Source organism: Macrobrachium nipponense, chromosome 27 (genome assembly GCF_015104395.2).
Source record: "Macrobrachium nipponense isolate FS-2020 chromosome 27, ASM1510439v2, whole genome shotgun sequence".
NCBI lineage: Eukaryota > Metazoa > Arthropoda > Malacostraca > Decapoda > Palaemonidae > Macrobrachium > Macrobrachium nipponense.
In genome coordinates, this window is record NC_087216.1 from 32027132 (window position 1) to 32049197 (window position 22066).

General features: G+C 41.5%; 5 protein-coding genes across 8 annotated transcripts in view; 1 reads left to right on the forward strand and 4 right to left on the reverse strand.

Moving 5' to 3' along the window:
- Positions 1-22066, forward strand: part of LOC135200999 (kelch-like protein 17) — a 148790-nt gene that overhangs the window by 24094 nt on the left and 102630 nt on the right. The window lies entirely within an intron of this gene.
- LOC135200659 (uncharacterized) lies at positions 10775-11647 on the reverse strand. The gene has a single exon (XM_064229265.1). It carries the CDS (start codon positions 11645-11647, stop codon positions 10775-10777), a length of 873 nt encoding a protein of 290 aa, XP_064085335.1.
- On the reverse strand, positions 11644-13032 carry LOC135200660 (uncharacterized). The gene has a single exon (XM_064229267.1). The coding sequence runs from the start codon at positions 13030-13032 to the stop codon at positions 11644-11646; it is 1389 nt and encodes a 462-aa protein (XP_064085337.1).
- On the reverse strand, positions 13207-14562 carry LOC135200661 (uncharacterized). The gene has a single exon (XM_064229268.1). The coding sequence runs from the start codon at positions 14560-14562 to the stop codon at positions 13207-13209; it is 1356 nt and encodes a 451-aa protein (XP_064085338.1).
- On the reverse strand, positions 14761-15396 carry LOC135200662 (uncharacterized histidine-rich protein DDB_G0274557-like). Its single transcript, XM_064229269.1, has one exon. The coding sequence runs from the start codon at positions 15394-15396 to the stop codon at positions 14761-14763; it is 636 nt and encodes a 211-aa protein (XP_064085339.1).

Genomic DNA, 22066 nt, shown 5'->3' on the forward strand with positions numbered 1-22066 from the left:
AAAAGAAAAGTGTATGTACGATGTTTGTGTTTTTGTTTTTAAAAGTTTGAGAAAAGAATATCCCAACTGGCTATACACATTTCCTACAGTTGGTAATTGTAGGAATGCATTAACAAGACAGAATGAAAATCTATATATGAAGACAGCTATCGAACAGATTTGGGTTCACGCTCGATGGCAATAAGGGGCCCAGCTTGCTGGAATAAACTACCTCTGGAATTAAGAAAATGTATAGATGTTAGTTCTGAGTTATTCAAAAGGAAACTTAAGCAATACTTCTTAAATTTTACTTGAATGTATATATATCCTAAAATTTTACAATCCAATTATTGTGAATTTTATGTAAATAATTTATATTGTAATGTAGCAGAATAACCATTTTATAATGGAATAAAGGTTTTTGACTTTGACTTTGACTTTGACTCTCTCTCTCTCTCTCTCTCTCTCTCTCTCTCTCTCTCTCTCTCATATACATTATACATACATTATTATATATATATATATATATATATATATATATATATAGCAATATATATATGTATGATATATATATATATATATATATATATATAATATATTACATAAATATTGTATCTGATGTAATGTTATATATATAAATATAACGTACGTATATATGTGTGTATGTGTGTGTGTGAGAGAGAGAGAGAAGAGAGAGAGAGAATTAGTTTTAAGTGCACTTTTCGTGTGTGTGTTTGTGTGTGTGTGTGTAATATGAGTAAGTGCGATAAATTTCCTGTATGATTTTTTTCTTCATATTTTCTTGTTATGATTTGTGTCAAATTTGTGAAAGAATTTTTGTTCTGACGTTCCGAATCATAGTGATTTCTTCCATAATTTTGCGGCCGTTCTCTGAAATAAATGAAAATTATAAACAAAATATATGTAGGGTTTACGCTCATTACGCTTATGTATTCTGTTTTGGGTTTACCAGTCGTATATCGATAAAAAGAAAACGGTTTTTATTTTACTCGGGCACCGCACTGACCTTGGTATTTTTGGCTCGTCAAATGCTGATGTAGTCTCAGGTTATTGAATTTTCCTTGAAATTTGCTTTTACTCTTTCTCCTGGAAGCTGTTTTTTAGTTTATTTATTTGTTTATTTATTTTTAGTTTTCTGTAGAAGTAGACTATTGCGATGGCTCTGTCTATCCGTCCACAGTTATTCTATACTCCCTCAGATCTTAAAAACTACTGAGGCTAGACGGCTGCAAATTGGTATGTTGATCATCCACCCACCAATCATCAAATATACAAAATTGCAGCCCTCTAGCCTCATTAATTTTTTTATTTTATCTAAGAATAAAGTTAGCGATGCTCGTGCTTCTGGCAACGCAACACAGGCCACCACGGCCGGCTGAGAGTTTCATGGGCCGCGGCTCATGCGGCATTATACCGAGACCACCTGAAGATAGATCTATTTTCGATGGCCTTGATTATACGCTGTACAGAAAACTCGATTGTTTCTTCGGCTTATTTTGTACTTGTTGTTCATCTTAGCTAAATGAGAATAAATTTTTTTTTTTATTGTTTTTTAGTCATATCGACACATTCGTAGCGCCTCAGTAGCGTGATCTGTATGGTCTAGGCCTGCTACCTCGGTTGCCGCGAGTTCGATTCTCGGGCATTCCATTGACGGGTAAGAGATGTGTATTTTTGGTGATAGAGGTTCACTGTCAACGTGGTTCGGAAGTCACGTAAAGCCGTTGGTCCCGTTGCTGAATAACCACTGGTTCTATGCAACGTAAAAACAACATACAAACAAACAAACAAACTTGACCCGAGAGAAGGTGGTGTAGTAAATACAAATGCGCCAAGTCCACTGTCTTCGTTGCAATTTCTTTGCACTCGTGATCTTTTATAGTCAGACGCAAACGCACACACACCCATATATATATATATATATATATATATATATATATATATATATATATATATATATATGTATATATATATGTATATAGTATATATATGTATATATATATATATATATATATATATATATGTGTGTATAAATATATATAATCTATATATATATTACTATATATATAATATAATATATAAAATATACATATATATATAATAGAATATATATATATATATATATATATATAAATATAAAATATAAATATATATATATATATATATATATATATATATAGCTAAATATATAACAATTTTATATACCGTATACATAAATACAATAGTATAAATATATATTTGATGTATAAAATAAAAATATATACGTATGTATAATGTTAATATTTATGTAAATATGGTTATATATACATATATTATATATATCTACACCAATATATGCACGTGAGTGTGTTTGTGTGAATTTTTTTTTGGCGTCTGTCTATAAAAGATGACGCGTGGAGAGAAATTGAAGCGAAGTCAGTCGACCTGGCTCTTTTGTATCTACCGCACCTCCTCTGGGTTCAAGTGACACGAAGGTCCTCATTCGCTGACAACAGAAACATCCGTGACAACGTGAGATAACACAAGAACAACCAGAAACTTTACTTACAAGATAAACGTCTAAAAAAAATTTCGTTTGCGAGAAATTCATCTAACCACTACTTACTTTTATTTTTTTTACATAAAAGATGGAGTTGGCTTCGAGATATCCTTCGTGCAATCTTTAGGAGAACCGTATATATATATATATATATATATATATATATATATATATATTTATTTGTTATATTTATTTATATATATGTATATATATAATATATATATGTATATAATATATATATATATATATATATATATATATATATATCTATATATATATATATATATATATATATATATATATATATATATATATATATATATATATATATATAAAGATCCAGGAATAAGCTAACCAGTAAATAACATATACCTATGTGTACAAACGGGCAGTGCACATTTCGGCCAGACGAGACCAGGCGCTTGGGGAAGTGCTACTTGCCGAACTCGTGCGTATTGTGAGCTAATTGTGATGTTCTGTGTTTGTATAATTGGTTGCAAACGAAAATGTTTGTTGTTTGTGTGTGTCCCCCGCCTGTAATTGCAGAACGGTTGGACAAACTCCCTGTACTTCCATAACATAACTGCTACTTGGGCGTATATAGAAGGTTTATTTGCAGTGTCTTGAGATGAGCTAGCGCTATCACATACTGTTCTCCTAAGGATTGCATTTCTTTCCACACGATCCTGTTAGGGGCATTAGGTGCACCATACATTCCACAGCCAGATTTCTGTACATTTATCTTATGTTGTTAATGCACGACTGCTCTTTGCCGTCATTCAGGCTCATACTTTAAGATCGCTGTCTTGCATTTGATCAGCAGTTTTTGTGCTCTGAGCGTGAAGTCTTATTACCCGTAGGGTGGGTAGTGCCTTCATGGACCTCATGCCATGCACTGTAGGCATTACTTAAGGTTCTTTGCAGCCTTCGGGCCCTAGCTAAAACCACTTTCATTCCTTTTACTGTACCTCCCTTCAATTTCTCTTTCTTCTATCTGACTTTCCACCCTCTCCTAACATTTGTTTCATAGTGCAACTGCTTTGAGGTTTTCCTCCTGTTACACCTTTCAAACATTTTACTGTCAATTTCCATTTCAGAGCTGAATGACCTCGTAGGTCCCGGCGCTTGGCCTTAGGCTTTTAAATTCTATATTCAATTCTATGTTCAGTCAAGTCTTATTTATCATCGGGGCTTGGAGGCTGCCTTGGCTGAATCCCTGAGCTCCGTTGCTGTCGATTGAGATTTGAATAGTCCCGTCGCAGGCGCCCTTGGCATTTTCTGTATCTCTAATCAACCAAAACGAAGGCCGGTCAACCTCAGCGCCTAACCGGGTCGCATCTTTTCATCCTGCGAAGCTTTCTGATTTAGTAGAATGCACTGTGAACTATGCAAGCGATAGAATTCGGTTCTGCACGATGTATTCTGTGCAGATGTTCTATACACTCACGTTTGTATCTGCATCGCCCCCTCAGTCGATCGTGTTTTGCTGATGTTCTTATTTAGTGTCATATTTCCATCATTGAAATATTATATTTTTCGGTCGTTTGCAATGTTTTTGCATCTGCTGTGATGGTTCACGAGTCATGTAGTATTTCGTCGACTATGGTATGTATTAAGACGTGCTTCTGATATCAAAATCTGAATTGTTACTGAAACTGGACGTGAAGCTATGCTGCAGCCCAACATCCGACGACAGACAGGATATATATATATATATCTATATATATATATATATATATTATATATATATATACAATATATATACGTATATATATATATGAATCTATGTTATATAAATATATATATATATATATATATATAAATATATCTATGATATATATATATATTTAATAACTATATATATATATAGTATATATATTATATATATTATATATATATATATATATGTATATATATATATAATATGTATATCTATATATATATATATATATATATATATATATAATATATCTAATATATTATATATGAAACATGAAAACACCGTATCGTGCTTCTCAGTTATCAATAGAAGGATCCACTGCAATGCTCTTGTTTATCAAGAACAAATATATTTATAGAAATATTGACAAATTTGACCTTTCGTCCATCCTTCTGTGAACTTGATCACTAAACTAAATGAGAGAACACAGCAATGGTGAAGAAATAGAAATAGATGTAAACAAATGAAACTCAAGCTTTGTAAATACTTCTACAAATATATTTCGTCTTGATAAACACGAGTATTACTGTGGATCCTTCTATATATATATATATATATATATATATATATATATATATATATATATATATGAAATATATATATGTTATATATGTATATATATATATGTATATATATATGCATATATATATATATATATATATATATATATATATATAGATTAAGCTTAAGCTACATATGTCCTTTAATACCCAATGGGCGCTCTACCTCGGAATTAATATATTTTCATAGATGTTAAACGTAGGGGAATTTTTTTGCTAATAATATTTCGTCCTCCCGTGGATTCGAATCAGCAGACGGAGGAGATAACGTCACTGAAGTTCTGATTTCGTCTCTGTCCGCTGGTTCGAATCCACAAGGGCACGAAATCTTACCAGCTAAAAAAATCTTCCCCCTTCGGTTAACACATATGAAAATATATTAATTCCGAAGTAGAGCGATTGGATATTAAAGGACGTTTGTTGCTTAATTGGGCATGTATATGAATCACGGTGATGTGATAAAAATTATATATATATATATATATATATATATATATATATATATACACACATATACATATATGTGTGCGCGCTGTGTGCGTATAAAAAATCCATATTTGCTTTCCATTAGGTATTCTTACTTGGAAGGGTATGAATGAACGTAATAATCAGACAGCAGGGAATACTGCTCGGATGCTCCATCACTTTGCTGAAAGCCGGTTTGTAGCAAACTTCAGCAGGAAAAGTGGCTCATGAAATGCGGGTCAGCGACCTACAAAGTCCACGACTTAATTCTGCCTTGCTCACCCTCTCCTGTATCAGTGCTATTGTTCCAATACACCTACACAGCACTTTCTTGGTTTCTTTCACTCCCTTCTTCCTGTCGCCCTATGTAGGGGGGAAGTGCCGTCAGTATACCTCACGTGATGCACAATAGGCATTACTCAGGGGTTTTTGCAGCGTCCCTTCGGCTCCTAACTGCAACCTCTATATCATTCCTTCTATTGTAACCCCATTCATTTTTTCTTTCTTCCATCGGACTTTCCACCCTTTCCTAACAATTGTTTCATAGTTTAACAGCGAGTTTTCCTCCTGTTACACCTTTCATACCTCCTTACAGTCAATTTCCGTTTCAGCGCTGAATGACCTCGTAGTTCCAAGTACCATGCCTTTGGCATAAATTCTGTATTCGATTCTGTTCCTCCTAACTCTTCAGAATGAATGACTCAGTCTTTTGGCCGACCTGCTCTCTTCTTTCTCTCCGCGTGACCTAACCCCACAAAGCACAATGCTTCCTCTTCCCCTCTATAAAGTTTTTAGCTTCGCTCTTGCTCTGCATTTCTCATCCTTTCAACTGCCCTTAGCCCTTGGGGTAACTTATATGAGAACCCGCAGTCCTCACTGAAATGTTGGGGAGCGAAAGACCTTAACTTAATTCAAAGTAACAAATTTTAAGTTTTGTGTCTGTGTTGCCGTGGATAAAGCGTCTGGAGCCAATCCCCAAAGTGTCCCCTTAGTTTGTAAGCATTTATTTAGCTATGTCAATAATAATAATAATAATAATAATAATAATAATAATAATAATGATGATGAAAGTCCTTGAAAAGATCGGTTCAAATCTTGAAAGTTGTGCAGCGGGTTCACAAGGAAAGAGCGACGGAAGGAGCTTCTCAACATCGCTCAATAAATAACAAGATTGAAAAATAAATAGAATAGAATAACAATACAAGTAGAGCCACAAATTCCTCCAAAATATTTTTAAAGGGTGTTACTACTGCAGTAATAATCTATTATAATAAAATCCGAGAAGATCTGATCTCGTTCGTCCTCCTCGGGTGACAGTAGGGGAGACATGACACACCCAACCACCCCCTGCAAACCGGTTTGTCCGCCCCGGGTGAGGGCGGGGTAGGTGGGGAATGGGAGGTCAGGGGAGACAGCAGCTCCAGGTTCCAGCGCGTGTGGTGCATGCCAGAGAGCTCATTATGAAAATGATAATTGTAATAACAACATAAAAAGTGACTGGAGATTTCAAAACTCGGCCAACGGTAAGCAATGGTAATACCAAGGATATATCCCAATCTGACATGACTTATGATAGGAAACATTTTGCGTTTGTGTTGGCTTGGGCTGATTTTTTTTATTTTCTGCGCAGTTCTGGGTCCTGTTCATATTGTCTTACGCTGTAGAGAGAAAGATTCTTTTCCCAGGAAGCTACATTACCGTCTCTCCCATAAACTCAGAATTGTGGTACAGTGAATTACAGGCTTGTAAAGTAACAAACTAATCATGCACTTAAGGTCTGCATTCAGTGTATCTGTTACAGTAAATATGTGAAATCAGGGATTTTATGAAATCTGTGAGGAATATGTGAAGTGACCAATTCGCTTAGGAACATTTGATTCCCGGTGACTAGTACTACACGGCGAAACATTGATTCATCTCCACTGCTTTGCCATGTTTAATACTATAATAGATTGACATCACCCGTGCATCTAATGTCTAGGCCCGTCCTTACGACGCTCCTGATTGGCTGTTGATAAGCCAATGACAGGGCTGGAAACTCTCTGTCTCTCGAGAGAGTTCACATAGGCAGGATGTATGTTCCACGTCTCCTGAGGGACTAACCTAGACATCAAATGCACGGTTGATGTGAATCTACTATAGACCCTGAGGGATCAGATGACCCTAAGTGTATTTGGTACCCCAGGGGTTAGTAATAAACACGGCAAAACACATTTGACCCGCAGTGGTTAGTACTACATACGGTTAATCAGTGTAGATGAATCACAGTTTCGCCGTATTTATATTAGCCCCGGAGGGGGATCAAATGTTCCTTAGCGAATTGCTCATTTCACATATGCCCTAAGGATTTTGTGAAATCCTTACTTTCACATATTTACTGTAATATGCAGTATGAGGTTTTATCCAGTGCATATATTTGAGTACATTGATATACGTTGACATGAAATACTAGATTGTGTGGCAGTCATTTCCCCTGGGTGACCCTGAGGGTTGCAGTTCATCTCCGTTTGTAGTTTCCTGAAAAAAAAAAAAAAAAAAAAAACAAAAAAAAAAAAAAAAATATTGATGGCTTTTGTCCTCCGTCCGTTCCCACTTTTCTATCCGCCCTCAGATCTTAAAAGCGACTGATGCTAGAGGCCTGCAAATTGTTATGTTGATCATCCATCTTCCACTCATCAAACATACCAAATTGGAACCATCTAGCCTGAGTAGTTTTTATTTTATTTAAGGTTAAATTTAGTCATAATCGTGCACTTGGCAACGACTAGGACATGCCACCACCGGTCCGTGGTTAATGTTTCGTGGGCCGCGGCTCATAAGGCATTATACCGAGACCGCCGAAAGGTTAATCTATTTTTGGTGGTCTTGATTATACGCTGTACAGAAAACTTGAATGCGCCGAAGAGACTTCGGAGCGTTTTTTTATTTGTTCTCTTTGGTGCCCATTCCACTTTTGCTTGTGTTAAGAAATTTCGGCGAATAAAGAATGTTCCGCTATCAGTATCTATACGATGCCAAAGAAACTGATTTGGGAATTACAGTAAAAGAAAAAAGCATACTGGCGTTTTATGAATTAGTTTTTTTACTTAACTTTTTTAATTTAAGTACTTCTTCAATATTGTCTCGTGGATGAAATTCTCGAGATTGGACGTTGGAGATGCTCTCCAGCAATATTAGCCGTGAGTCTCTCTCTCTCTCTCTCTCTCTCTCTCTCTCTCTCTCTCTCAACGGGTACATATGTTTCACACATTTGTGTTTGTCACGCATCGCATTTGCTTACGTGTATACACACTCTTATAAGATTATATGCTCATATTTGTAATTTATTTTCATATCACGACCATACTCAGCAACGCATTTTCTCTCTCTCTCTCTCTCTCTCTCTCTCTCTCTCTCTCTCTCTCCATAAATTACATATATATTCCTACAGGCACGCACACAGTCACACATTTATATATATATATATATATATATATATATATAAATATATATATATATATATATATATATATCTGTGTGTATGTGTGTGTGTGTGTGTGTGTGTGTGTGTGTGTGTGTGTGTGTGTGTGTGAGCGTCAGGATAATTTTTACTCGTGTATTCATTTATTTGCTGCTCTGGCACAGATTCGTAAGTAATACTTTCCGATTTAAACAAAGAGAAATGCGACTTTCACTTTAGATGTGCTATTGGTGACTTCACACCAGAAATCAGGGTAAATCACCAAGTTCGGATGTAATTACTGGTTTATGACGCATCATTACCGTTGTCTTGTTTAATGAGAAATTCTCGGTGAACTTTGAGTCAATGAAATTTACACTTTGTGCGAAAAACACGTTAAGTTTGCGCCCATTTCTTCGAGGGCTAATGCAGATTCAATATGTTGACATTAGGTAATTCATTTGCATATAGAACGCCTGGACCTTCTGTTTAACCAGCTGATCCTCAACTTGGAAGTGGGATTTTGAAGAAGATAAAAAACGACGATTGGAATTCAAGTTGTCCCCATATTTTAACTTTTACTTTTCTGTAATAGAAAACTACTGGGATGACTTCATCTGTCTGTTCGTCCACCACTTTCTATCCGGCCTTAGTGTTAAAAAACTACTGGGGCTAGAGGGCTGCAAATTGGTATGTTGATCACCCACCCTTCAATCATCAAGCATACCAAATTGCAACCCTCTATTTTCAGTAGTTTTCATTTAAATTTTGCCATGATTGTGCGTCTGGCACCGCTATAACTGCATACAACAAAGGCTACCACCGGACTATGGCTGAAAGTTTCATAGGTTTCGCCTGAGAGTTTCATGGGCCGTGCTGGGAGTTTTATACAGCATTGTATGCTGTATAGAAAAGTTGATTGCATCGTAGAAACTTCGGCGCATTTTTTACTTGTTTTTCTTCAGCTTTCAACTTCTGTCGAGTCAAGACCTGACTGTTTAATGTAAATATACATTTTTAACGAAAGTTGCCTATCCAAAAGCACGGAATTACACGGCTAAGTTTAATAGCATTGCGTGTTGAGCATGAAAGGATTGACCTTTAGTGGTAGGTCTTTCCGCAGCTGAGAGTATTCCTGGCAGGTGGCCGGTAAGAAAGTCACAGGAAAAAAAAAAGAAAAAATTTTGCCAGGAAAAAAGTCACAGGAAAATAAAGTCACATTAATTTATAGTAGCCGGTACACTAGGTTAAGAGGGCTTCAGTGGCTTGATCGGTATGGTCTTGGTCTGCCACCCCGGTGGAAGCGAGTTCGATTCTCGAGCATTCCATTAAGATGTGAGAGATGTGTATTTTTGGTGATAGAAGTTCACTCTCGACGTGGTTCAGAATAACCACCGGTTCCATGCAACGTAAAAACACCAAACAAATATTAAGTTAAGGTTTCTTTTTTCCTCTGACTTCATTACTGGCCACCAGAAACTGTGATTTATTCCTGAGCTTATTTTTTCTGTAACTTTTTTTTTTTTTTTTTTTTTTTTTTACTTGGATTCCTGATTTCCGAAGAGCGATTCTGACGAGGCATCATTTTCAATGGCATGTGCCAGAGGGTGGAGATATGACCGTTCATTTCTTGCCACGCCCTTCATTTTGATCTGGAAACTCATGCAGAAGGAATTTCAGCGCCCGTCCTTCCCTCTTCTGCCTTCTGGTCTTGAGGATTGGGTTGGCAGGTGTCTGGATGGTCTTGAAGGTTGGGTTGGCAGGCTTGTGGATGGTCCTGAGGGTTGGGTTGGCAGTTGGGTGGATGGATCTTGAGGGTTGGGTTTGGCAGGTTGGGTGGATTCTCTTGGAGTTTGGATTGGCCAGTTGGGTGAATGGGATTCTGGGAGGGTTGGGTTGGCAGGTGTGTGGATGGATCCGTTGAGGTTGGGTTTGTTGGCATTCAATGTGGATGGTCTTGAGGTTGGGTTGGGCGTGGGTTGATGGATCCTTGAGGGTTGGGTTGGTCAGTTTGGTGTGGATGGTCTTGAAAAGGTTGGGTGGTTAGGCATTCATTTGGTGAGTGGTCCTTGAGGGTTGGGTTGGCAGGTGGGTGATGATCCTTGAGGGTTGGGTTTGGCAGGTGGGTGGATGGATCTTGAAAGGGTTGGGTTGGCAGGTGGGGTGGATTGATCTTGGGGGTTGGGTTGGCAGGTGGTGGATTGATCCTTGAGGGTTGGGGTTGGCAGGCGTGTTGGATGGATCGTTGGAAAGGGTTTGGGTTTGGCTAGGACCTGGTGGATGGTCCTTGAGGGTTGGCGTTGGCAGGTTGGGTGGATGCTCTTGAGGGTTTGGGTTGGCAGGTTGGGTGGTGGATGGATCATTGAGTTGGGTTTGGGTTTTGGCAGGTGGGTGGATGATCCTTGAGGGTTGGGTTGGCAGAGTGGGTGCTGGGGATCTTGAGTTGGGTTGCAAAGGGGGGTTGGGATTGGGCTCTTGAGGATTTGGTTGGCAGGTGGTGGATTGGAATCCTTAGGGTTGGGTTGGGTTTGGCAGGTTGGGTGGAATGGATCCTTGTAGGGTTGGGTTGGCAAGGTTGGGTGGATGGATCCCTTGAGGGTTGGTGTTTGCAGGCGTTGTGTATATCTTGAGGGTTGGGTTGGCAGTGGGTTGATGGATTTTCTTGAGGGTTGGGTTGGCAGATGGGTGGATGACTTTGAGGGTTGGGTTTTGAGTGTGTTGGAATTTTGTGGATGATCTTGAGGGTTGGTTTTGGCAGGTGTGAATGATCTTGAGGGTTGGTTGCAGGTGGGTGGATGATCTTGAGGGTTGGGTTGGCATGGGATGTGGATGGGTTCTTGAGGGTTGGGTTGTTCAGGTGGGTGGATGATCTTGAGTTGGGTTGGCAGGTGGGTGGATGATCTTGAGGGTTGGGTTGGATTCATGTGGATGGTCTTGAGGTTGGGTTGGCGGTGGGTGATGATCTTGAGGGGTTGGGTTGGCAGGTGGTGATCTTGAGGGTTGGGTTGCAGGGTGGGTGGAGGATCTTGAGGGTTGGGTTGGCAGGTGGGGGATGATCTTGAGGGTGGGTGGCAGGGTTGGTAGTGGATGATCTTTTTTTTGAAGGGGGGTTTGGGGTTGGCAGGTGGGTGGTGATCTTGAGGGTTTGGGGTTGGCAGGTGTGGATGATCTTGAGGGTTGGGTTGGCAGGTGGGTGGTTGAGGTTTGGGTGGCAGTGGGTGGATGATCTTGAGGGTTTGGTTGGCAGGTGGGTGGATGATCTTGAGGGTTGGGTTGGCAGGTGTGGATGATGAGGATCTTGCAGGTGGGTGATGATCTTTGAGGGTTGGGTTTGGCATGGGTGGCGATCTTGAGGGTTGGTTGGCAGGGTGTGTGGATGAATCTTGAGGGTTGGGTTGCAGGTGGGTGAATGATCTTGATTGGTTGTTGGCAGGTGGGTGGATGATCTTGAGGGCGGTTTGGGTTGGTCAGGGATGGGTGGATGATCTTGAGGGTTGTTGGCAGGTGGATGATCTTGAGGGTTGGGTTGGCAGGTGGGTGGATGATCTTGATTGGGGTGGTTGGCAGGTGGGGTGGATGATCTTGAGGTTGGGTTGGCATGGGGGTGGATGATCTTGAAGGGTTGGGTTGTGCAGGTGGGTGGATGATATTGCGGTTGGGTTGGCAGGCGTTGTTGGTGGGATGATCTTGAGGGGTGGGTTGGCAGGTGGGAGGATGATCTTGAGGGTTGGGGTTTGGCAGGTGGGTGGATGATCTTGAGGGTTTTGGGTTGGCAGTTGGGGTTTCGGCTGATGATCTTGAGGGTGTTTTGGGTGGCAGGCATGGGTGGATGATCTTGAGGGTTGGGTTGGCAGGTGGGTGGATGATTCTTAGGGTTGGGTTGGCAGGGGGTGGATGATCTTGAGGGTTGGGGGTTGGCAGGTGGGGGTGATCTTGAGGGTTTGGGTTGGCAGGTGGGTGGATGATCTTTGAGGGTTGGGTTGGAGGTGTGGAATGAATGGAGGGTTGGGGATGGCAGGTGGGTGGATGATCTTGAGGGTTGGGTTGGAGGCGTGGGATGATCTGAGGGGTGGTTGGCATGTGGGTGGATGATCTTGAGGTTGGGTTGGCAGGTGGGTGGATGATCTGAGGGTTGGGTTGAGGTGGGGTGGATGATCTTGAGGGTTTGGTTGGCAGGTGGGTGGGATCTTGAGGGTTGGGTTGGCATCAGGGTGGGTGGATGATCTTGAGGGTTGGGTTTGGCAGGTGTGGGTGGCTGATCTGAGGGTTTGGGGTTGGCAGTGTGATGACTGAGGGTTTGGGTTGGCATTGGGTGGGGATGCCATTTTGGGTTGGGAGGGTTGGTTGGCAATCATGGGTGGATGATCTTGAGTTGGGTTGGCAGGTGGGTGGATGATCTTGAGGGTTGGGTTGGCAGGCGTGTATGGAATGATCTTGAGGGTGGGTTGGCAGGCGTGGATGATCTTTGAGGGTGGGTTGGCATTCAGTGGATGATCTTGCGGGTGGGTTGGCAGGTGGGTGGATGATCTTTGAGGGTTGGGTTGGCGGTGGGTTGGATGATCATGAGGGTGGTTTGGGATTCATGTGGATGATCTTGAGGGTTGGGTTTTGGCAGGTGGGTGGATGATTCTTGAGGGTTGGGCTTTGGCAGGTGGGTGGATCTTGGGGAGGCGTATGGGGTGGGCAGGTGGGTGGATGATCTTGAGGGTTGGGGTTGGCAGGTGGGAGGTGGGATGATCTTGAGGGTTGGGTTGGGCAGGCGGTGTGGCGATCTTGACGTTTGGGTTGGCAGGCGTTGTGGATGAAACTTGAGGGTTTGGGTTGGCAGTGGGTGGATGACTTGAGGGTTGGGGTTGGCATTCCATGTGGATGATCTTGAGGTTGGGTTGCAGGTGGGTGGATGATCTTGCGGGTTGGGTTGGCAGGCCGTGTGGATGGATCTTGAGGGTGGGTTGGCAGGTGGGTGGATGATCTTGAGGGTTGGGTTTTGGCAGGTGGGTGGATGATCTTGAGGGTTTGGGTTGGCAGGTGGGTAGGAGATCTTGAGGGTTGGGATTGGCAGGTGGGTGGAGGATCTTGAGGGGTTGGTTGGCAGGGGGGTCCATGTGGATGGTCCTGAGGGTTGGGTTGGCAGGTGTGTGGATGGTCTTGGGGGTCTTGAGGGTTGGGTTGGCAGGTGTGTGGATGGTCTTGAGGGTTGGGTTTTGGCAGGGGTGGGTATGATCTTAAGGGTTGGGTTTGGCAGGTGGGTGGATATCTTGAGGGTTGGGTTGGCGGTGGTGGATGACTTGAGGGTTGGGTTGGCATTCATGTGGATGATCTTGAGGTTTGGGTTGGCAGGGGCGGGGTGGTGATCTTGAGGGTTTGGGTTGGCAGGGCGGGGGTGGGATCTTGAGGGTGGGTTGGCAGGCGGGTGGATGATCTTGAGGTTGGGTTGGCAGGTGGGTGGATGATCTTGAGGGTTGGGTGGCAGGTGGGGTGGATGATCTTGAGGGTTGGGTTGGCATTCATGTGGATGGTCTTGAGGGTTGGGGGGCAGGTGGGTGGATGATCTTGAGGGTTGGGTTGGCAGGTGGGTGGATGATCTGAGGGTTTGGTTGGCAGGTGCGTGGATGGTCTTGAGGGTTGGGTTGGCAGTTGTGTGGATGGTCTTGAGGGTTGGGTTGGCAGGTGTGTGGATGGTCTTGAGGGTTGGGTTGGCAGGTGTGTGGATGGTCTTGAGGGTTGGGTTGGCAGGTGTGTGGATGGTCTTGAGGGTTTGGGTTGCATTCATGTGGATGATCTTGAGGGTTGGGTTTGGCATGGGTGGGTGGATGATCTTGAGGGTTGGGTTGGTCATTCATGTGGATGATCTTGAGGGTTGGGGTTGCAGGTGGGTGGATGATCTAGAGGGTTTGGGTTGACAGGTGGGTGGGGATGATCTTGAGGCTTGGGTTGGCAGGTGGGTGGATAATCTTGAGGGGTTGGGGGTTGCAGGTGGTGGATGATCTGAGGGTTGGGTTGGCAGGTGGTGTGGATGATCTTGAGGGTTGGGTGTTCATGCATGTGGGATGGTCTTGATGGTTGGGTTGGTAGGTGTGTGGATGGTCTTGATGGTTATGTTGGCAGGCATGTGGATGGTCTTGAGGGTTGGGTTGGTAGATGTGTGGATGAATCTTGAGGTTGGTTGGCAGGTGTGTGGATGGTCTTGAGGGTTGGGTTGGCAGTTGTGTGGATGGTCTTGAGGGTTGGGTTGGCAGTTGTGTGGATGGTCTTGAGGGTTGGGTTGGCAGGTGTGTGGATGGTCTTGAGGGTTGGGTTGGCAGGGATGTGGATGGTCCTGAGGGTTGTTTGTCAGGGTGTGTGGATGGGTCTTGAGGATTGGGTGGCCGGGATGGTGATGATCTTGAGGTTGGGTTGTTATGGGTTGGATGATCTTGAGGGTTGGGTTGGTCAGGTGTGGGGTGGATGGTTCTTGAGGGTTGGGTTGGCAGGTGGGTGGATGGATCTTGTTGGTTTGGGTTTGGCAGGTGTTGGATGAATCTTGGGGTTGGGGTTGGCATTCATGTGGGATGATCTTTGAGTGTTGTGCATGGTTGGGTGGATATCCTTGAGGGTTTGGTTGGCAGGTGGGTGGATGATCTTGAGGGTGGGTTGGGCAGTTGGTGGTGATCTGAGGTTGGGTTGGAATCATGTGGATGATCTTGAGGGTTGGGTTTGGCAGGTTGTGTGGATATCTTGAGGGTGTTGGCGGTTGTGGATGTCTTGAGGGTGGGTTTGGCAGGTTGTGTTGGATGATTCTTTGAGGTTGGGTTGGCAGGTGTGTGGGATGTCCTGAGGGTTTGGGTTGTTTCAGGTGTAGAATGGTCTTGAGGGTTTGGGTTTTCAGGTGTGTGGATGGTCCTGAGGGTTGGGTTGTCAGGTTGTGTGGATGGTTTTGAAGGTTTTGGTTTGGACAGGCTGTGGATGTCCTTGGATGGGTTGGGTTTTAGGTGTGTGGATGGTCTTGAGGGTTGGGTTTTGCAGGTTGTGTGGATGGTCTTGGGTTAGGTTTTTTTTGAATGTTAGGTTTGCTTCATGTGGATGGTCGTGATGGGTTGGGTTGTTCAGGTGTGTGGATGAATCCTTGAGGGTTAGGGTTGGTTCAGGTCTGTGGGGATGGTCTTGAGGGTAGGCTTGAGGGTTGGGTTGGCATGTGTGTGGAGGGTTGGTTGGCTGGTTTTATGTGGGATGGTTTTTGAGGGTTGGGTTGGCTGTATGTGGATGGTTTTGAGGCGGGTTGGTTGGCTGGGCATTGGGTTGGATGGTTTTGGAGGGTTTTGGGGTTTGGGCTGGCATGTGGATGGTTTTGAGGGTTGGGTTGGCTGGCATGTGGATGGTTTTGAGGGTTGGGTTGGCTGGCATGTGGATGGTTTTGAGGGTTGAGTTGGCTGGCATGTGGATGGTTTTGAGGGTTGGGTTGGCTGACATGTGGATGGTCTTGAGGGTTGGGTTGGCTGGCATGTGGATGGTTTTGAGGGTTGGGTTGGCTGGCATGTGGATGGTTTTGAGGGTTGGGTTGGCTGGCATGTGGATGGTCTTGAGGGTTGGGTTGGCTGGCATGTGGATGGTTTTTTGAGGTTGGGGTTGGCATTTTATGTTTGATGGTTTTGAGGGTTGGGTTGGCTGGCATGTGGATGGTTTTGAGGGTTTGGTAGGCAGTTATGTGGATGGTCTTGAGGGTTGGGGTTGGCTGCATGTGTGGGTTTTTTTGAGGGTTTGGTTTGGCATTATGTGGATGGTTCCGGAGGGTTGGGTTGGCTGGCATGTGGATGGTTTTGAGGGTTGGGTTGGGAGGTGTGTGGATGGTCTTCAGGGTTTGGTTGTCAGGTTTGTGGAAGGTCTTGAGGGACTTGTGGGTTTGGTTGAGATATGTGTGGATGGTCCTGAGGGTTGGGTTGGCATGCGTGTGGATGGTCTTGATGGTTATGTTGGCAGGTGTGTGGATGGTTTTGAGGGTTGGGATGGCAGGGCATGTGGATGGTCTTAAAGGTTGGGTTGGCAGATGTATGGATGGTCTTGAGGGTTGGGTTGGGATGTGTGTGGATGGTCTTAGTGGGTTGGGTTGGCAGGCATGTGGATGGTCCTGAGGGTTGGGGTTCAGGTGTGTGGATGGTCTTGAGGGTTGGGTTGGCAGGCATGTGGATGGTCTTAAAGTTTGGGTTGGCAGGGATGTGGATGGTCTTGAAGGTTGGGTTGGCAGGGATGTCGATGGTCTTGAAGGTTGGGTTGGCAGACGTGTGAATGGTCTTGAGGGTCTTGAAGGTTGGGTTGTCAGGGATGTGGAAAGCCACAGTGGGAAAAAGAAGACTGTCCCAGCAAGATGGCCGGCATTAATGTCACAGGAAAAAAGTCACGGAAAATCTAGGTATGAAAAAAAAATCACATAAATTTACACTATTTTGTTTCTGTGTTTACGGTAATCCCCAAAGGGCTTGTTCTAAAGACGCCGCTAAGGTGGAGACATACCGGGTTAAAACCCTTGGTGGTCACTATCTAGGGGAGATTAATGTGACTTTTTTTCTTTGACTTTTTCCCGCTAATTTTTTCCTATGGTTTTTTCCTTTAACTTTTTTCCTGTGACTGTTTCCTGTGTTTTTTTCCTGCGACTTTTTTCCTGCGTTTTTTCCCGTGCCATTTTTATATAATATATATCCACGTCATGCAATAACAGTCTCTCTCTCTCTCTCTCTCTCTCTCTCTCTCTCTCTCTCTCTCTCTCTACGTGACTATATTAATGCATTTGCGGTGCTTTTGATCGTTTGTCCTGCTTTCGAATATGTATTGAATAACCTTCATGTATGAATTTATTGCGTTTTCTACATATAGGAAATTAGGTTTGTATTGTTTCTGTTCTTACTCCTTTACTTTTGTTGTCTAATTTTCTATTTTATGATAATATAAATGTACATATGTCCATATAAAGATATAGATATAAAAATAGATATATAGATCTCTTTCTCTATCTATCATACTATCTATTATCTATCTATATATATATAATATATAATAATATATATATATTAATATTATATATCATATTATTATAATATATTCAATGTAGCACGAAAAGTCCATGTACTTGGGAATCCCATAAATCTGGCCGCTACTTAATTTTGTGTATATATAAACTCAGTAAACTATGTTTTTATTTAGTGTGAACTTGGAAATGTAGCATATACTACGAAAGGATTTGTTCCAAATCCCTCTCATTTACTCGCCTCCTTACGTGGATTTTATAATATATACATACATACATACACACCACACACACACCACACACACACACACAATTACCACACACAACACCACACATAATCTATATAATATATGTATATATGTATTATAATATATTATATTATATATATATTATATATATATATATATGAAACCATAACTGTAACGGGTGAGCCCACAGCTCCGTACCTCCGATCTCCATCTCCAGGAATTCCCATTTGGAATGTTCAGATCTGGAACACTAACAGATCATTCATCTCACACCGAGGGGTTTCCTTGACGCTACCTTGCATTGCTTAAATTTCCTTAATTCAAATGGGCGCTGAAGTAAATTACATTTTTGCGCGCCATGGTTGCATCTTGTAATTCCCAGATGTGCGCAAACGAAGTGCGCCCAAACCTCACTCACACACAAAAGGCGACCTGCTCTTACGGAGCTTGAATTTGTAGGTTGCCAGTTTGGCTGTTTGTCAGGGATACTTTTCAAGGTACTTGAGAGACCGCCAGCTTTTACGAGATCATCAGGTCGAGATGAAAACTTGCCTTTCTTTGAGGTGTCTACTGCCGGAGAGAGAGAGAGAGAGAGGAGAGAGAGAACTACGTTATTGCATGACGTTGATATTTATATATGAAATAGTTCAGGAAAAATATTGGCCACAGCTAGCGGGATATGTATTTACCGTAGTTGAACAGATAAGTAGATGGATGAAATATCAGGAAATGTGTGTGCGTTTGTGTTTGTGTGTGTGTGTGAGAGAGAGAGAGAGAGAGAGAGAGAGAGAGAGAGAGACTGTTATTGCATGACGTGGATATATATTATATGAAATAATTCAGAAAACCATCGTCCACAGCCCACAATAAACACATAAATCAACAGAAATCGTGAAATATATATACCGTTGTTGAACAGATACGCAGATGAGTGAAATATCAGGAAATGTGTGTGTGTGTGCGTGTGTGTGTGTGTGTGTGTGTGTGTGAGAGAGAGAGAGAGAGAGAGAGAGAGAGAGAGAGAGAGAGAGAGAGAGGCTAGTCAATACTTTGACGTCACATCCCACGTGTCCCTCCTAGGGGGTGGGACGGCCGGCATAGGTGTAGGATAGGGTTGGGGTAGCGTTTGGTTATTGTGTCTGAGAGCTCCGTATGAGTCATATGCAGCCTAACAAAAAAATAGTTTTTCTTTTATCATCATAATAATAATAATAATAAATTTTATTTCAGTCCAAGGCCACACACATGGAATATACAAAGGAGAGACAATAACATACAGACAATCTAGATATATGAGATAGCATAATAAATAAATTGATAATCGGCAGTATCCACACAGTTGCTGAAGGAGTAGAAAAAATAGCATTCGTAATAAAGGTAATGACAGCAATAATATTGAGAATAATAGGAAAAAAATGATGCCAATTAAAAAACACATTGAATACAATTAATTTCCGCCTAGGGACCTTAGGTGGTTATAGAAGTAAGGTCCAGAAGGCTAAATACGAAAATTCAAAATAGCAAAACTCTATAATGATAATAATCACAGTAATAATAAAATAAGAAAATACCATTGGCAACAATAAACGTAGAAATATAATAATAATAATAATAATAATAATAATAATAATAATAATAATAATAATAACAATAATAATAATAATAGGTTCTCCAGATGACACTTCACAATTGCAAAAATAGAGATGAAGTATTACCTGTACAAATCTTGCAGATTGTTTTAATGAAATACAGACTTGATGTTACTGTAAGCTTCCGTGTGGTTCGAAGTACCGTATCAAAATAGTGCAATATCATCATTATAGTGTTCTATGTACCAAAACATGAAATTTTTGAAGAAATAGAATAAGTCCTATAAAGAGCTTGAGAATGCTATAGACGAAATGCTTGAAAATTGTGTGAGGAACTGTTTCAGGTGATATGAATACAAATGTTCGCAGGAGGATGTAATGGCTAAGGAAGTAATGAGAGGGGCTGTCAGTGGACATGGGACAAATTATTATTGTTTGCGTTGCATCTAATCATATAATCATAGGTTTTCGTTTCCAAGACGTTAACTGAGAAGGGAAAGTAATGCTGTAGGTAAATGAACATAACTATATAGGCTTAAAAAATCACAGTAGATGCGCGTGATTTCATGATATAAGTGAATACCACAGGGAAAACAGTAGGCAGAAATTCGTACTGAGCGCTTTCGTCTTCTAATGAGACATTGTCGAGGCACAAATGGTCGGCAATGTCTCATTAAAGGACGAAGGCGCTCGGTACGAATTTTTGCCTACTGTTTTCCTTGTGGCATTCGCTTATAACTACACACACACACACACACACACACACACACACACACACACACACACACACATATATATATATATATATATATATATATATATATATATATATATATATGTGTGTGTGTGTAAAAATGTAGATATAAATGTTGATATTATATATATTTTCGTTCTGTTCTAATAAAACAGTATTTTCCCCTTATAGCTTTGCGTCTCTCCTCTTTGCCAAATACAGTTTGATAAAGTGACCACGTGAGAAGGCTGGAACAGGATCAAGTGATGCTGTTAGTAGGACTACATGCCTATGGACAGAAGTAGCAGACCTAACTAGTCTAGAGCAGCAGGAAATGGAACAGCTGAAATATAATTCCAGAATGAAAAAATAGAATCTCTGTAAAGTAAAACAACAGCAGAAGATTAACAGCTCAAACAAACAAGATTATTTCGAAATATAGCACCAACAGAGTACACAACAGAGTCCGAGTGACTACAGTTGGTGACAAAATCGTTAAGACTGACTAATCATTTTCCATAATCGCTTCGTGGATGCGGCCTGTGTTGAAGCATCAAGAAATTGGGAACGTTCATAACTTGGTGTTACATGACTTGCATAAAACAAGCGATTCTGTGGAAGGGTGGCGCTGAGCATTTGAAGATTAGATGAACCTAAGACATCCCAACGTTTAAATGAAGTTAGATTTGAGTAATAGTCCTCTACAAAGAAAAAATATCGCGATGACGCCAGACGAAGTCAGTCTCGTCAGAAATATGATCCAAACTATAGTATTATTGGCTGTTTGCTTAGTGTCTCAACAGTTCTTTCTTATTTTATGTTTAAATATATATTTTTTTTAAAGTTTGTCTTAAATGCCAACGAAATTTTATCTTACTGAAATATGCTTTGATTTTACTATGCTTATCCAGTATGTTGGATTTTTCGTAGATAATAACTTTCCCAGATAGTGACCCTAAGGGTTTTGGGGTCTTTATCTAAGACTAATATTTAATGGGGATCATTATCTTTATAAAGCGACTCGGTGGCGTGGTCGGTATGGTGTTGGCGTGCCACCTCGGTGGCCGTGAGTTCGATTATCGGCCATTCCATTGAGGAGTGAGAGCTGTGTACTTCTGGTATTAGAAGTTCATTCTCGACGTGGCTCTGAAGTCACGTAAAGCCGTTAGTCCCGTTGCTGAATGACAACTGGTTCCATGCAACGTAAAAACACCATACAAACAAACATTATGATATTTAGAATCTTTTGTTTATGTTGTGACGGTCATCCCCAACGGCCTTGTACTAAACACGCCGCAAAGGAGGATACGTGCCGGTTTAATTCATCGTTGGACATGTGGTTTATGTGCTCGCCTGCCGATTCGGTAGTCACGAGTTCGACTCCCAGCTCTGCCAGCGTGGAATCAGGGAAATATATTTCTCGATATAATGTTGTTCGGATCTCGCAACAAGTTGTAGGTCCCGCTGCTGGGTAACTAATTGGTTCTTAGCCATGTAAAAATATCTAATCCTTCGGACCAGCCCTAGGAGAGCTATTAATCAACTCAGTGGTCTGGTTAAACTAAGATATACTTAACTTTTGCCGGGTTAAAACTCTAGGAAAGAACCAGTATGTTTGGTCTGTAGCTTCTAGGAAGTAAATGCTGTATATCTTGATTGTACGTATTTGCCTGACCATATATATATGTATACACACACACACACACACACACATATATATATATATATATATATATATATATATATATATATATATATATATATATATATATATA